The sequence below is a fragment of the Eulemur rufifrons genome, chromosome 11 (assembly GCF_041146395.1).
Source record: "Eulemur rufifrons isolate Redbay chromosome 11, OSU_ERuf_1, whole genome shotgun sequence".
In the NCBI taxonomy this organism is placed as follows: Eukaryota; Metazoa; Chordata; class Mammalia; order Primates; family Lemuridae; genus Eulemur; species Eulemur rufifrons.
The window spans coordinates 8,189,252-8,206,226 of NC_090993.1; the positions used below are offsets into that span (position 1 = coordinate 8,189,252).

Genomic DNA, 16,975 nt, shown 5'->3' on the forward strand with positions numbered 1-16,975 from the left:
AAAAACAGCAAATGAGACTTTCCCCCAGGACTATTGAAACTGTCAGGAAAGATGCTCTTTCTTTTTGGGAGGATTACTAGCTATAAAATGCTATAAATCTAGAACTTCTACTGACCACAGTTACCACCACGTGGAGAGAGGCTAAGAATGAAGCCAGCTGATGGGAGAGAAGGAGAAATAGCAACAGAACTTCGATGCCATCGTTTAAGCTTCTGGATCAATCAGCTATGTGAGCTGTTAAATTCTCTCTTTTCATGAAGCCAGTTTCATTTGAGTTTCTGTGGCTTGCAACCCCAGAAGTTCCAACTACTATAGAAAAGCTTGGAAACAAACTGAATGCCTATTAATAAAAGACTGACTAGTCAAATTACGGTGCATGTGTGGAATACCTTGTGCAGAGGTCAAAAGGAAGAGGAAACGTGCTGTGTGCTGTCCTGGGAAAGTCCTCTAGGATGTATGTGTAAGCAAAAAAAAAAACAAAACCAGAAGTAAAAGACTTGTCAAGAATTAACCTGTTGATATTTTAAATGTGTGTACATGTGTGTGTGCGTGTGTGTGTCTGTAAATACACCGGAGGACTGGAAGGATCTATATCAAAATGCTTACAATAGTTATCCACAGGAAGAGGGAGTTAAGGAGAGAGGGGCATGTATCAAAACAGACTTTCTCATTATTTTCTACTGTTTTTCTAATTTTGCCACAATGAGCATATATTTAGGTATTACTTGTGTAAATTAAAAAAAATTAAGATGGAAAAATATCCTGTTTCCTAGGTTTTTATTTTCAGTCCTGGTGGCTTCCCATTTCATAATCTATCTAAAATCAACATTCTTTTCCCCCAAAATGTCTTTTTCATTTCCTAATCTAGTTCATGACACCCCCCATCATAGTCACTTATGTGTGCTGAGAGCCCTCCCAGAGGTGGCTTTCTCCCACTTGCCCCTTATCCCCGTGGTCACCAGTGCTGTCAACTCTCCTTAAACACCTCCTGAATTTATGGCCTTCTCTTCTCCTCACTTCTGCCGCCTCAGTTCAAGCCCCGTGAGTTGCCTGGATTATTGCAATCGTTTCCTATCCAGTTCCAGGACTCCATGCTTTCTCAGCTTTGCTCACTTGCACAAAGCAATATTCCTGAAATGCAGTTCTGATCCTGTTACTCCTGTGCTTACCAACCTTCAGATGATGTAGGAATGAAGTCCAAACCCTGCAGCATGGCATGTTCGGTCCCTTGAGGTCCAACTCATACTGACACCTCCTGTTTCATCTCTCCCTTTTCCGACCAACTACTCCTCTTCCCATGTTTTTACACTTCCCAATTATCTTGCCGTTTCCAGAATATGCCAAACTCTCTCTTGCTCCTGTGCCTTTACACATGCAGTTTCCTCTGCGCAACTTACTTTTCCCTGCCTTCCTTGCCTGACTCACTCCTTCTTTGTCAAAGCCCAAGGTAAGCATCATTGTTCCTGGTTCTCCCGGGTTGGGTTGGGTACCATTTTTATGTGCGCTCTTGAAGCTCTCTGCCATGGACACCTCCCTCATCATACTTTACTGGAATTATCTCTTTACCTGTCTGCTGTTTTCTCAGACTCCCCAGGTAGGGAAGGCAGCGTCACAAAATACAGACTCAGAGCCAGACTGCCTGGGTCTGAATCCTGCTCTCCCACTGCAGAGCTGTGAGACCTTCTGGCAATTCACTTCATTTCTGTGCCTTGGTTTCCTCATTTATAAAATGAGGAGCAGCCAGACACAAAACTGTTGTGAAAATCAAGCAAGTTAATATTGTGCAAAGTGTTCAGAATGGCACCTGGCCCGTGGAAAGTGCCCAATAAGGATTTGCTTTCATTCGTATTACTAGTAATCTTTGTACCTAGTGCCATGCCTGGCAGGCACCCAGTAAGTGAACAATTGCTTTCTTGAACAAAATAGTTTGAACAAATACTTCTGTAAAAGCATGCGTTCTAAAAGAAAAAGTAGGTTTTCAATCAAGACTTTCCACCTGCACTCACAAAATAAAGGAAAATGCCATTTAGAAACTGATTTCAAATAACTTGAACACTGATCGGAGTCAACTAAAACACAGCCATGCATCATGGCTCTGGTGTGTTTATTGATACAGCTTTACCAGAAAAACAACCTCACTCATTCAGTTTAATTTCCTAAATGGCCAACGTGCTGGCCCTCGTGTTGAACGAACAGCCTGCAGAATCTCATGTTGAATGTGTTATGTAAATGCTGGCGGAATGATCCTATGGCAGGATTTCTCAAGTCCTGCTTCTACAACCTCTTATAACCAAAAGTGACTAAGATTTTCAAGACAGAATGGTTCCTAAGAACTTTTTCAGGGACAGTGGGAGAGCACGGAAGAGGCTTCGTCATCTTTGCTCCTGTTACAACTGAATATTATTTGCAACCAAGTAGCCTCATTGCACATATCTTACTGTCCCCCAAAGTTCTAGACATAGCAGAGATGTAACCAGCTCATCACATGAGTTCTTCAAAGAAAAGAATGACTGAAGGGGCAAGAGAGAAAGGATTGAGGAAGAGAGAATGAGAAAGGGTGGGTCTGACTTCTCAAAGGTGACGTTCCTCGCAGGGCGTGTGGTTGGAGGGTCTTGCGTCTGAGGATGGGAAATGCGAGGGTCCGTCTTTCCCACTGCCCTCCACGCACATCCACGCACCCACACGCACACAAGCCCAGGCGCCATCCATTAGGAAGTGTCCCTCCCGCCACGTCAATGTACGGGCTGCACTAAATCTGTCCTGATGGGCTCTGGCCCCGGAACTCAATATTTCCCACTTTTCAGCAGGTCTGGCAGACAGAGGAGACTAGATCAGTCTGAGAGGATTCAAGGATTCAGGGAGGCAGAGACGAGCAGGCACGCTGGCCTGGGCCCTCTGGAAACATCTATTTCTTTCCCCGGCTGCCTGGTGCTTTGATCTCACTGTACAGATCATCTCATTAATCACTTCTCTCTTTCCATTCCACCCGTGAACGCTGAAGGATCAGGGACAACTGACGCATAATACTACTATGTCCTGTATTTGTGCAGCTCCTTTCTTCCAAGGAAACTGGGTGCCCATCCAAACATCTCTTCATTATTTCGAAGCCCTTCTGTGCGGCAGGCTGCCGGGCTAGCAGGAACTCCCTATTCAGCGCAACAGCAGCAGGGCTGGCGGGAGGGCTGAGACGTATCTGCAGTGGTCAGATGAAAGCGCCTGTCCCAAGTAGGGCTCTGAAGAGTCCACTGGACAAAAACCGTTTCACACTGTGCAGTGAAGAGCCCTAGAGAGCAGTATTGCCTGTAAACACTGTAGCGGAGGTTTCTAGAAAGCCTCTAGGAAACATATTAAAAGAGACAATTTTTTTAAAAAAGATATATTAAAATGAGAAGAATGAAGAGGAAGCGTCACTTGGGATTTTCAGGCAGAACCCTCACAGCAGCCCCTAAGTGCAGGCATCTCCTTGCCGCTGCTGTCCCCTGGTGCCACCTCTCCGGAAGTAAAGAGTGAGCAGGTGTCGGGGAGTTGGGAGGGGCCAGGACCCAGAGCCCTGACTGCCGCACAGTAGGTCTACTTTTCTAGCTTTGTGTCTCCATTGCTTTTCTCTTTTTTTTTTTTCCTGTCACATTCAGCCATCACCCCAGCCTAAAAGCAGATTATTCAAATTATATGTGCTAATGCTTCTTCAGTCAGAGAAAATAAGAAAGCTGCTACTCTGATCCTGTCTGAAATTATTCGTATTTTAATAAGATTATGGCAAAGTGAAAGTCAAATGCCTGCAGCAACTAATGTTCGGTGGATTTAGTTTGAGATTGTGTTCCGGCAGGTCCCACCTTCGTCACTCTGCAAGAGACAGCGCTAAGGGTCCTGTTGGGCAGGAAAACTGTACGATAGCTGTGTACACTTCCCTTCTCTGATCCGCGCAAACACCTTTAACCAGACACCCACATGGAGCCTCCTATTTCGGCAGCGGCCTGTTCCCAGCGCACCGGCAGCCTGCTGAGCGGGGAGAGTTGGCCTGTGCCCCAGCAAACGACAGTCACTCTTCCTACTGCAGAAGCAAAATCATTTAGAAGCCACACTCTTAAGACCCTTACAGAGAGACACCTTGCTCCTGTTCACCTGGGGCCTCTCACTTATAAAAGACGATATTAAACTGACAGTTCAGTGTAGAAAACCAGTCAGCCTCCTTCACAAACACAGCGTGTAACTTCTCTTTTACTACTTACGTGTGGCTTATGAAAACATTACATTACATTTGGAGAGTATATCCTCCTTACCAACTCCTTTTTACAGTTATATTAATCCTTTCAACATGCAGGTGACATTGGCATCATTGTTTCCCATTTTACAGGAAACTGAGGCTCAGCAAAGAATATAAATGTCACCTTGTCAAAATATAAATAATGCCAGTCAGGAATTAAACTCATTCCAGCACATTTTATATTTGATGATAAGCTCTTACCCCTGCAGGCAGGGAAATCATTTCTAATAACTTCTTAAATGCTTTAAAGATCATAGGATATAATTTTACATTTATCATGGGAGATAATGGGAATTTATACGTAATGAAGGAAAATAGGTTATGAAAACCTGTGATTTGGTCAGAAACATGGGACAAATGAATCAGAACCAAACAGAACTCATGCAAACAGGAAACAAATGCTTGACGGAGGCCAGGCTCTAGAATGAAATATGGACATTGGAGCAAGGCTGCGGTAATGGGGTGATGACAATTACTTATGTGGCTTCTTTAATAGAGAGTTTTCAATTTTTGTTACCCAAAAGAAACAGAGAAAATCAATAGAAGGAAAAGATAAGTAATAGAAAATAAGGATGAACGGAATTGATTCATAAAGAGCTGGAAAAAAATGAAATTCGGGGGCGGGGGGAATAACCTCAACATTGAAAACGTGATTGTGCCGGTTAACTGAGTCCCGAGGGGAAGCTCCACGGCTGCAGCAGCAAACCGTGTGCCCGAGTGGGAACAGCACGTGGCAGACGTCAAACCACCGCTGAGCTTATTTCCCGCAAGTTGTTGCAAATTCCTCTCCAGTTCTGCTTGCAAACCTAGGCTTTGTGACAGTGGTCACACCACATACGGTCACGGAGGAGCCACCAAGTGTCAGCAGGGTATAACCTCCCTCCAGCCACACTAAACGTTAGACGCCAGCCCCATGTATCTGCCCGAATCATAACTAGGATTTCTCACTGTCCATGTACAGATTCACGACAGATGAAATCTTGACGTAAAGGAATGAAAATTGTCCAAGGGACCCTGCTCTCGGGTACCAGGTCCCAAATTTTACCTCAAGAGGCAAAATAATAAAATAATAAACAAATAAATAATAAGTCTGGTTATTGATTTTTAATTCAGAGCATTTTAAAACGTAGGGAAGTTCTACCATGAGATTTTTTTTTTTTTTTTTAATGGAGACAAAGATCATAAAATTTCAAGCCCCACTAACGGCTAATTCATCTTAATTAGTGATTTTTTAGCAAATAACATATATCCCATGGGGAATTTTTCCCAAATGGCAGCACGAGTGTAACATACGTGTATAATTCAATTTCATTTCCTTCTATAATTTTTTTTTATAAAGAAAAAGTTTTAAATCCTTACAACAATTGATGAGCAACGCCTCCTTTTAACTGTTAAAGTGAAGAAAAGAGCCGACGAACTTGCCTTGCTAAATAAAATGGACACCATGAAGAAATCCAACAGGAAACTCTCTGAAATATCTTTGTAGTCGAAGTGGAAAAAGATGACGGTGAAACCCAGGTTAACAAACTGGTGAACTGGGTTGCAGAAGGAAGTCCGCAGCAGCTTCATGCCAGCGACGATCATCAGGAAAATGTCCCAGCTGTTGGAAAGGACACAAAACAAGCGATCAGCGATGGCATGCAAGCTGCCCGATGAGTTGCATTAGCTAACGTTCCTGAGCATTTCCCAGGCACAAAAAGCCAGTCTGAGGGGCCTCGTTATTGTGTGCATTTTACAGGGGAGCATTCCGAGTCTCAGAGAGTTTGCGTAACTTGTTCAGGGTCTCACAGGGCCAGAGCGAAGATGGGAACTCAGTCCTGAGCGACTCACAAGCACGCTGGCTTTGCCACTACCGACATTGTCTTTCCATCACATGCTCTTCGTGGTCCCTGGTGCTTTTCTGCAAGGACGTAGAGCTGCTTCTGAGCTTACCTGAAGTTACTGCTGCAGTGATGGGGGAAGTTCCCCAGACAGCCTGATGCCCAGGGAGCAAACAGGCAGCATGCTGCCCCTGCGAGGAGGGTCTGCCAGCGTTTGCCTTTGCATTAGAAAAGGATCTGATTGAAACCATGACATAATAATGGCGACTATTAAGGTCCCAATAGAGAAAAAAATCCCAGTATCATAATAAAGCCTGTTTGATTTTTACTTACTAGCTTCCAATGTTTCTCAGCATATTTGTCAACCTAGTGAACATAAGGTTCCTGTTCTCCTTTTTTTAAATTTTTTTTCCAGTTAAGGATCTCAGCAAAAGAAAGTCAGGCAGAGTCTTCTAGGACTTTGCTTTGAGGACTGAACTCCTGAATGCTCTTGTCTAAGAAGTCAGATTGTTAACTTATGTAGGGAATATGTGTTGTGTGTACAATTCCCATAGATGATAATAAGACCAACAATGAACAATCCATTCTGAGATTGGGAGGCAAATGATAATATCCCAGTGCAATCCACCCGAGTAAGCAACTACTTTCTTGAGGGGCCTGTCTTTCTGAAGGAAGGCATCGTATTAACACATTGTAATCAAATTCCTCTCTAATTCTAACGTGCTATTTGGGAACTCAAAGACAGTGGTGGAAATATTTCGAGAGAATGATTTCACTGAAAGAGATTTTCTTTCTCCGGCTAAGTCTAGAAAACTGGGGCCATGCCTCAATTTCCCTAAACCTAGAAGAATCTCGGCCCCTCCATCCTTATCAGCATGATTAATATCCTATCTCAGGATGAGGGCACTTAAGAAGTACTTTCAAAGTCTTTGTGCCTATAAGGTATAAAATTATCATTTTTGTCATCAAAAAGATGTAACATTGCAATTCCTCTGATTCAGTCGTAAGGACTGCAATTATTTCTAATCTGCCCCAAGATATATGAGGTGAGGTTTGCCCAAGGCCCTGTGGGACTGGCTTGGATTTGGCTTCTGAGAAAAACAACCACATGATTACATGCAGACTTAAAGTGGGCAAATTTTCCTGTAACCTCAACACAGAGCCCTCAGAGATCCTGCAGTAAAGCTGAACATTGCTCCGTAACCTGCCTTCCTTTTCCAGCACAAACTAATACCCATGATGAAAACATGACTTCAGGCCCAGTTGCCTTTGACAACAGCCCAGGGTACAAAAACTCCTGTGGGACAGCCAAAGCCCTCTGGAGGAAGCCCCAGTGCGAGGTATCTCAAGACTTGGAATATTTTGGTTTCCCAGGGAGACTGGTGATTTACTGGGTTATTTAGGCAAAAATCTAGATGATGTTCAAATCTAACTGTCTATTTTCTGTGACCATGGTTCAATGGACTGATTTCGTTTTATATTTGGTAATGATGACTGGTTAAAACTATGGGAGATCTTAAGGACTGGTGGCCATGGCTTTTATAACATTGCAGTAGTGATGGCTACTGTGAATGGCTCATAGGTTGCTGCATACAGCAGGTCCTTGAATAATGTCACTTGTTCAGCATCGTTTCATTACAACATTGATGAGAAAACAAACACACACCGATTTCCCAGCTGGGGTCCCTGTCAGTGGAGTTTGCACCTCCTCCCCACGTCTGCGTGGGTTTTCTCTGGGTATCCCAGTTTCCTCCCACATCCCCAAGCTGGGCAGTGAGGTTAACCGGTGTGTCTACAGCGTCCCAGTGTGAGTGAGTGTGGGTGTATGTGACATGCCCTGCGATGAAGTGGCGTCGTCCTGTCCAGGGCTGGTTCCTGCTTGTACCCTGAACTGCTGGGACAGGCTCTTGCCATCCCTCAACTGGGATAACTGCATAAATAATTATCTTACTTGTTTTTATGACATTTTCTTAAATGCATACCTAGCTCACATTTATTTCAATGTCTAACATTAGAAGTGTTTTAGTCTGTATTTAGAAGTTTGGTGATATTTTTGTGACCAGAAATACGCTGTAGGAACTTAATTCACCATTCCCCTGCTCAACCGTCCATCCACCCATCCTTCTAATGCTTCCTAGGGGTTTGGTATTGAGAGCTGAGTAAGAAACAGCGCCTACCGTTCAACGGTTCACTATCTGACTACCCAGTACGGTGGTTCTCAAAAAATGCAGGGAGGAGGCTAGGTGTGGAAAAAGGTCTCCAGGTGATACTAACAAAGGGTCTCTTGCTGTGCTTGAGAACAGCTGGTCCAGTGGGGTGCCTGAAACCTTGAGAGGTTTTTTTTTGGTTTATTTATTTTGTTTTGTTAAAAAAATTCTACAGATGGATGCCTCAGGAATAGAATAGAGATTTTCAGCTTTGGGTTCTGAGACAAGTAATGCTGATATTATCATCTGGGAGTTGAGAATATTTGGAGGTATACAGGTAAGGTGCTCCTTTCTGACTTCAGTGTCTGGAAAAAAAATTACGGGGGATTCAGGGAGATATTACTTCCCACTGAACTGTTTATTTCACTCTGCAGGCGGCCCAGCCCTTGCATCTGTCTTCTCTGACAGCTGGGCCTCAACCGGCAGGCTTAGCCCAAGGTCTTTGTCCTGAAGTTGGATAGGGAAAAATTTAAAATCCTTTAGCTGGATTCCCCAGGGCAGCACTGGTACTTTCTTTGCTACTCTGGCTTTGACTGTGCACCCTCATTTTAGAAATTGAGGCTCTGCCTTGTTCTGGGAGGCAGTCGTGGGGTCAGCCAACACTGTGTCACACTGGAAATCCCTGCCATGAGAAAAGTACACGATGCTGCAGGTGTAGAGGCGTCTCTGTGATTGGGTCCCACCTAAACTGTGTAAGTGGTCTGAAATCCCATTGTCTGCTTTTTTTTTTAAAATCTAGTGAGACTAATTTTCATTCGTGCATCTGAAGTATAGAATATTAAGTACCAAAGGACATAGAATCCTTGCCCTGGTCTAACTGAAACAGGTCTGGACTGGAAGGAAGACAGAGTCCAATAACGACAGAAAGGTCGGGGGATCATTTCATTTAGTGTCTGCTTTGGGTGACTACGAATCTACCCAAAGTCCAACAGAGCATTAAAATGCCTTTTATTATATCTTAGCGTGCTAAATCTTTGGTGAATATTAATTAATTCATCCTCATGACACCCTGAAAGGAAGAGCAGGTTTGAATTAGTATGCTTGGGATTATGTATCAGGGCTGACTCGGGTACAATAGTGTTTAAGCAACGTGACTAATAAGCAAATCTGGGAAAGAATCTCCTTCACATCCTCCCACTCTAACGACTTACTGACCAGCAACTTTCACCTTTCATCAGAATGACAAATCCACAGATTATCAAGGAGATTTCCATGTGTAAATTCAGAATTAATTTTCATGTAGGAAACCAATAACTCGACTGTACATTGTTAATACTCTGCAAAACATGGGCATCTTGACAGTATGAAGTCTCTGTGCCAGTTTTTAAATTGTGAGGCTTCTCTTGATAAATGCAGAGAGAGCAGTGACAGTGACTAATTTCCTCCTCCCCCCAGCACAAAATGATAGAGTATTTGCTAAACGAAATGACACGAGGTGGTTCATAAAGCTCTAAGCACGACGGTAAGAACGCCAGGAATCCCGGACTCACACTGTGCTTCCGTCTTCCCATTAAGGCTCACTGACTAAGCTTTTCCAGGATCATTTTCAAATCTACCGACGTTTATTCACATCACTTCAAGCAGATCTAACTTCATTTGCACCCTGGTCACTCTACAATAACTGTCCAGCTCTAGCAGGTTTGAGTAAAAGACGACCGTGGCTTACTTTCACGGGGCCCATAGTAGGTAGAAGTTGGCTTCTTCTGCAGCCTGTTCAGAGAAAATTCACTAGATGTTGACAATGTGACCCAAATCATTATGAGAATAAACCATTATCCACTTACTGGGTGCCAAGTCTCCGGTAATTGCTTATTGAAAATGCATCAATAGTGAGGGCGTTCAAAATTATTGCTGGGTACAAGACGTATTTTTCAAAACACTGAAGCCAAACATAGAGTCTTTCAAACCACATTAAATGGGCGACATCTGAAAGAAATACAAAAACCACTTAGAACAGCCACTCATCAGGTAATAACAAGTCACATCCCCGCTTTTTTAATTCAAAAGCTACTGATTAAGAACCCCAGACACTAGACATGATAGACCAATTTTCTTTCCTTTCCAGGCAGCAGCTCTCAGCTTTGCTTCTACATAATTTATTGATAGATATATATATACGAATATATAAAAATATATATAAATATATGTAAATATATAAATAAATATAGGTCAGCATCCTAATTTTTCAAGTCAATTGATTTCTTCATATATAATTTACTGGGACCAATGAAATGAGCTGTCACAAAACATCACATCAACTCAGACTAAGTATGAGTGGAAAGTGAGGAATCAAGAGTTGCAAACAATCCCTTGGGCCTTTCTCCTTTGAAGCTGGATTCACTTCTGTGGCTGGGGCTGGTTTCTAGGCTTTCTTCTCTCTCTTTTAAATTTTTAAACCCACAGTCAAATCCCTGGACAATCAATCTATGCAAATAAGATGAAGCTGATGTCCAGCCCCCGATCACTGTGAATCTATTACATTTTTCTGAGCATGTACCACAAAGCGAGTACCATAGAGAGTGAGGTCTGTTCCTATTAAGGGCTGAGGTTTGAAGTCCTACTAAGCTGGGTTTGTAGTCTCTACCAACCACCAGTGTGTGACCTTGAACTGCTAACTTGGTCTTTCTGAGCCCCAGTGTTCTGTGTTCCCCCATCCCCTGAGTCTGTCACTGGGGAGGGGATCGGTTCTCCACACTGCTTCCCATGGTGAGTGATGAGGTAGCGTGGAATGCGTGCTTAGAGCGCCCCTTGCCCATCTCTCCCTAGCATTATTGGATTTTTTAGAACCTTTTGTTAAACTTTTTATGCTCAGAAACATGCACAAATCATACACATGGAACTGTGTCCCTAGCACCTAGATTAATAAACACCCTTAAAGCCCACCATGGCTGCTTAGTCACTGGCCCACAAGGTAACCGCCGCCTAGTCCCAGACACCATTGTTCAGCTTTGCCTACGATTCTTTTGTGTCTTTTGTTCAATGTTATGTTTGTGAGCTCCATGAACATTTTTGTGTGTCGCTGTAGTTCATTCATTCTTATTGCTGTGCAGTAATCTATTATGTGAATATATGCAGTTTATTTTTCCAGTCTACTGTTGAAGGACATCTGGTTAGTATCAAGTTTATGCCATCATGAAGAGTGCTGCTATAACATTCTGGGATACATCTTTTGTAGACATATGTGTACATTTATGTGAGGTACCTAACTAGGCGTGGAAATGCTAGGTTATTAGATGTGCTTACGGAAAGCTTCAGTAGATAAACGCCAAACAATTTTCCAAAGGTATCATGCCAATTTATACTCCCACGAACAGCGCAAGAGAGTTCCTTTCATTTGTTCCACGCCCTTGCCAAAACACTTTCTCTCCTCTTCATTTTTGTCACGCTGGTGGGTGTAGAGTGGTATCATATTGTGGTTTTATTTTACATTTCCCCGATGACTAATGCAGTTGAGTACCTTTTCATATGTTTACTGGCCATTTGGATACACACTTTTGGGAAGTAGTTCTTCATGTCTGTTGTTTGGGTCTTTTCCCTATTGGATTATATGTGTTTTCCTTATTGATTTTTTGGAGTTCCTTACACATCCTTGGAATGAGTCTTTAGCCCATATGTATATTCAGAAAATCTTCTCCTATTTTATGGTTTGCTTTTCACTGTCTTAATGCTATAGTACCTTTTAAAGAAAAGAAATGTATAACTTTTTTTTTTTTTTGAGACACAGTCTCACTGTTTCGCCCTGGGTAGAGTGCAGTGGTGTCATCATAGCTCACAGAAACCTCACACTCCTGGGCTCAAGCGATCCTCCTGCCTCAGCCTCCCGAGTAGCTGGGACTACAGGTGTGCACCACTACACCCAGCTAATATTTTTTTCTATTTTTAATAGAGACAGGGTCTCGCTTTTGCTCAGGCTGGTCTCAAACTCCTGAGCTCAGGCAATCCTCCGGCCTCGGCCTCCCAGAGTGCTAGGATTATAGGTGTGAGCCACCGCGCCCAGTCGAAATGCATAATTTTAACGATGTTCTAACACTTCACATGTTTTTTTCTTTTTAAGGGCCTTTGGTGGTGTGTTTAAGAGAGAAATATCATGACTGTGTTCCCACACGTTTCATGACTACGTTCTCCAGTGCTCCCTCTAAGACTTTTATTGCTTTATCTTTCACATTAAGTCTGTGTATAATGTAAGATACATGCCACTATTAACTGACAACTTATATTTCCCCCTGCACCACAGTGAACCATGATGTTTCATATGCCTCTGTATGTGCTGAGCACATTCCTGCAATGTCCTTCAGTATTTCCTGATTGACAAATCCTAATCTTTTTAGAGGACCTGGCATCTTGCCTTCTGGAGATTTAGGGACCCTGACCCCTCTGCTCCCAATATAGTGGCTGCCCGAGGCAGGACATCCTAAGTGTCCATTCTGGTGGGAGGAGAATTTACCACCAGCACTGTTTAGACTTGTCAGTACATGGTGATAGTAAAAAGAAGTAACTTTTCATTGGCATTATTATTGTTCTTAAACTCTTTATAAACCACGCACCCTCTTTCCGCCTGCTTGTAGGTGGAGCCTGATATATCCCCCTCTGGTCCTCTCCCACAGCGCCCATACTGAGCACCCATTAGTGTCTGCCAGACTCTGAGCCAAGGGTTCTGCATGTGCAGGCTGAGCATCCCAAATCTGAAAACCTGAAATCCAAAATGCTCCAAAATCGAAAGCTTTTGGATCGTCAATATGACACTCAAAGGAAATGATCACATTCCACCATCCAAAAAAGTCCAAAATCCAAAACACTTTTGGTTCAAGTGCTTTGAATGAGAAACACTCAATCTGTCTTACTCCTAGTTTCAAGGCAAAGAACGTTCTTCCTTCGTGCCATCCCCGTACACTGTGAGTTCCACAATTTTAGTACATGTCACAACATAGAGTAATCACTCATTTAAAAATTAAGCTTCCTACTAGATTCTGAGTTTTTCAAGGGCAGGTGCTATGTCTTATTTGGTTTAGTGCTTTAAGGACCTAGCAGAGTGCCTGGCAGAGGGTTGGGGTTCAGTGGATGTCTGTTTATTATCTTATCCTTTTTTTTAGTGGTTGAGAGAATTTTGGATAAATCGAACAGAGGGACTAAGGAAAGGCAGCCCTTTGGAATTACTTTTTTGATTACAAAATAAAAAACTCTCTAACCCTAGCATATTAAATAACACTTCCTATTTTAATCTTTTATAAAGTGCAATCGCTTACAGTTTGATTTCTTTCTATACACAATTATCTTTTCTGATTTCTCAATTTAGAAGAGATCAACAGTGTCAGATTGAGGCCATCACATCAAATGCAATTCAGCCTGCTTATAAAAATACATTTACAGAGTTCTACCAACATTTGTCACCAGTTCAGAGAGACATGACAACCTTAGCTGGATTCCTGCAAAAAAAAAAAAAAAGGTAAATGAAGAGAAATATAAACCAATATCTTCCCTGTGCTGTTAGAAAAACATGTGAATTAAAAGTAACGTTTGAGCGGCTCATCACTGTAGAATAGCTTGGGCACCTTTAGATGGCGGAGTGTGAGCCAGATTTTCACAATCTTGTCACATTTACTTTTAGAAAATTATATTTTCCGGTGAGTGGAGACAGACTGATTTGAGTGGAGGGGCACAATCCTATTGCAGTCTACAAGGATTTACTGCAGATCCTAATAACTAAGGTTTTTCGTAAGAATTTCAGGTTACTCATCCCAGAAACACATAAAGCAATGAATTTTCGAACAAAATAGAAGCTAATAAGCTCTGAAGTCACTATCCATGCCTTTCCAAATATTTGAGAGTGAAATTACTTATTCAGTGAGGCTTTAACTGTCTGAGCTACCTAGGATGTGTGTGTGTTCAAGTGTGTGAAACTATAGTTGAGCGTTGAACAACATGGGGTTAGTGGTGCCGAACCTCACACTGAAAATTCGAATTTGACTTTTGACTTCCCCAAACTTAACTACTAAGTTGACCAGAAGTCTTGCCAATAAAAGAACAGCTGATTAATACATTTAGTATGTTTTGTGTATTACGTACTGTATCCTTACAACAAAGTAAGCTAGAAAAAAGAAAATGTTATTAAGAAAATTATAAAGAAGAGAAATATATTTACTATTCATTAAGCAGAAGTGGATCATTGTAAGGGTCTTCATCTTCCTCATCTTCAATTTGAATAGGCTGAGGAGGAGGAGGAGGAGGAGGAAGAGGAAGGGTTGGTCTTGCTGTCTCGGGGGTGGCAGAGGTGGGCGAGGTATAAGGGGAGGCAGGAGAGGAGATGGGGGCACACTCGGTGTTAACTTTTATTGAAAAAAATCTGTGTGTAAGTGGACTCGTGCAGTTCCAACTCGTGTTGTTCCAGGGCCACTTGCATGTCACAAACACAACTTTAAGGCAAGTGATGAAGACATGTCGTCTTTCTGGAGACTTGGGGGTGTGAGCTGCATTCTGTTTTCTGACTCTAGAAGCGCGTGTTGGCCGGCACCGTGTTTAATACAGCCAGGATAACATGTGTGGAGACCAAGGCCCGGGCTCTTTAAGAGATGAAAACTGAGTCTTCAGTCAGAAGTAAAGCAAGACGGGAGCTATAAAGGAGCTTTAAGTTGGACTTTTGAAGGAAAAAAGAACTTGGAGAGAACTAGAAACCAGTTCATTCGTAAGTGACAAAAATCCTTACTATTTTTTTTAATAGAACTCTTGCAGTCACCAGAAAAGACTGAGTTAGAAGCCAGGTTGAACTGCATAATTGAGCTCCAGGTTGCTACCCAAGGCGCTGCCAGGGAAATAAAAGTGGCCACTGCTGACATCTAAATGTCATGTAAAAGCTGCCATGTGGCTTCCACTAGTTAATTCTGAATCTCTAGATGAGAAGACAGCAAATGCGTTTACACTGTACACACACAGGTAAGCACAGGTATACACACTGTGTGTTGGGGGGAAAAAGTTTAAGTAAAGATTCATCCCAAAGGACAGTTGTCCTTGTGGGTGTTCAGTATAACACTTAGCCAAAGCAAGGATAAGAAAGGGTATGGAAAAGGAGTTAAAATAAATATCTAGGAACGACAGAGCAGAGAGCAAATCCCAGAGCTCACCAGGTCCAAACCTTTGACTCCAGGTTCTGCTGACCCTGCATATTGACAGAAAATAAATAACTTCATTTTGATTCTTACCTACCTTAGAATCATTCTACCAACCTCAGTGATTTATTCTAATGACATGCTTCAATCTCTAGATAAAGAAAACATTTAACGGATACATGAAATTCAGACTGAATGTTTATAGTTAGAGGCAGAGGAGGGGAAATTGAAAGATGAATAATAATGTAGGAAGAAGCTTAAAACAAAAGTGTAAGTCCAGAATTCTGATTTCTCAAAGATTAAATTTAATCCTTTATTATAGGACAACCGTGAAGAGCTAATAAAATGGAAAGTTTGCAAATGCAATAACATAATAAATATATTTCCTAAGTCTCCAGATTGTTTCAGTGTTCCTATAAAGTTAAAAAGAAAATCTTTGCAATGATATTTTATAACTGCCTTTCTCTAATGTCCTGAATATGCAAAGAGACCATAAAAAGACATTACTTTCGAATTATTATTTCTCTTTTCTCTGGAATATTAGGCCCTTGAGAAAAAGAATGTAAACTAATGGTGCCATTTACAAGTTTATATATGACTCGTTACCACTGAAAGCTTTACATTTTGTAAAGGGCTTTCAGGCTGTGTTTTATTTAGATGCTTTATGCTACTAAAATAACTTCTCAATAATTAAAAGTCAATCAGAAATTCTCGGTATGTTTTTAGCTTTAGGAAGACAGTCTTCACCAATTCAAATCTTGAGTTACGATTTAGGCTGCAAGGACACGGGGCTTCCTGCTGTATAGGGGCCAGACTCATTTCAACAGTGGTGCAGCTCAGATGAGCTAGCCCTGGTCACCCCTGCGGGATCTAAGACGGAGAGACCCTGCAAAGTGGCATGAACACATCTGTGTCGTTAGCATCCCCTTATCATAGACAACTGCTTTTTTCTCACTCTCATCTTTCCTGCCAGACCAAATCTCAGATTGCAAAGTCCTCAGCACTAACATGTACCCATGTCATTTATTCTCTACAAATAGGCTTCACTTCCAAAACCGGTAGCATGAATTGAAGGTAACCATTCTTAAATGTTTAGGAAACCACATCGCCCTGCTCCTTAAAGCTCTTGAACTCTCCTTAGGATAAACCCGTGGTCCCTGACTTTTCCATTCCTCAAATAAGCTAACTCAGGGCCAGCCATGGCTTCTTCCCAGGCCTGGAATCCTCGTCCTCCACTTTGAGGGCGACCCCTCACTTATTCGTCAGGCTTTGATCTAAATGTCGCTTCCTCAAGGAACTCTTCCTTTTCCCTCAGATCCAAATGAAGACTTTTCTGTGCTCCCTTGGAGTCCCCTACGCACTCCCTTCATTGTGCTTTAACCTGCAGGGGTGACATCCAGCTCTCCAGAAGGTCACAGCTACAGCCAGCAAGGCCGGGGCCATCTTTCTCAGTCACGGTCGGCATTTGGCACTGGCCTTTGTCCACAGTAGCCACGCAGTAAATGCCAAGAACCAAGCCTGATTAACTGATTGATTCATAACTTAATTAACGGAACTAGACTCGTGGTAGAGCAAAGTCTGAGG

General features: G+C 42.4%; 1 protein-coding gene across 1 annotated transcript in view; it reads right to left on the bottom strand.

Moving 5' to 3' along the window:
* Positions 1-16,975, bottom strand: part of PCNX2 (pecanex 2) — a 218,865-nt gene that overhangs the window by 81,733 nt on the left and 120,157 nt on the right. Inside the window, exons 20-21 of the mRNA XM_069484552.1 lie at positions 10,076-10,217; positions 5,687-5,864 (exon numbers count right to left, since the gene is read on the bottom strand). Coding sequence (XP_069340653.1) covers positions 5,687-5,864; positions 10,076-10,217 — 320 coding nt within the window. The remainder of the gene's footprint in view (positions 1-5,686; positions 5,865-10,075; positions 10,218-16,975) is intronic.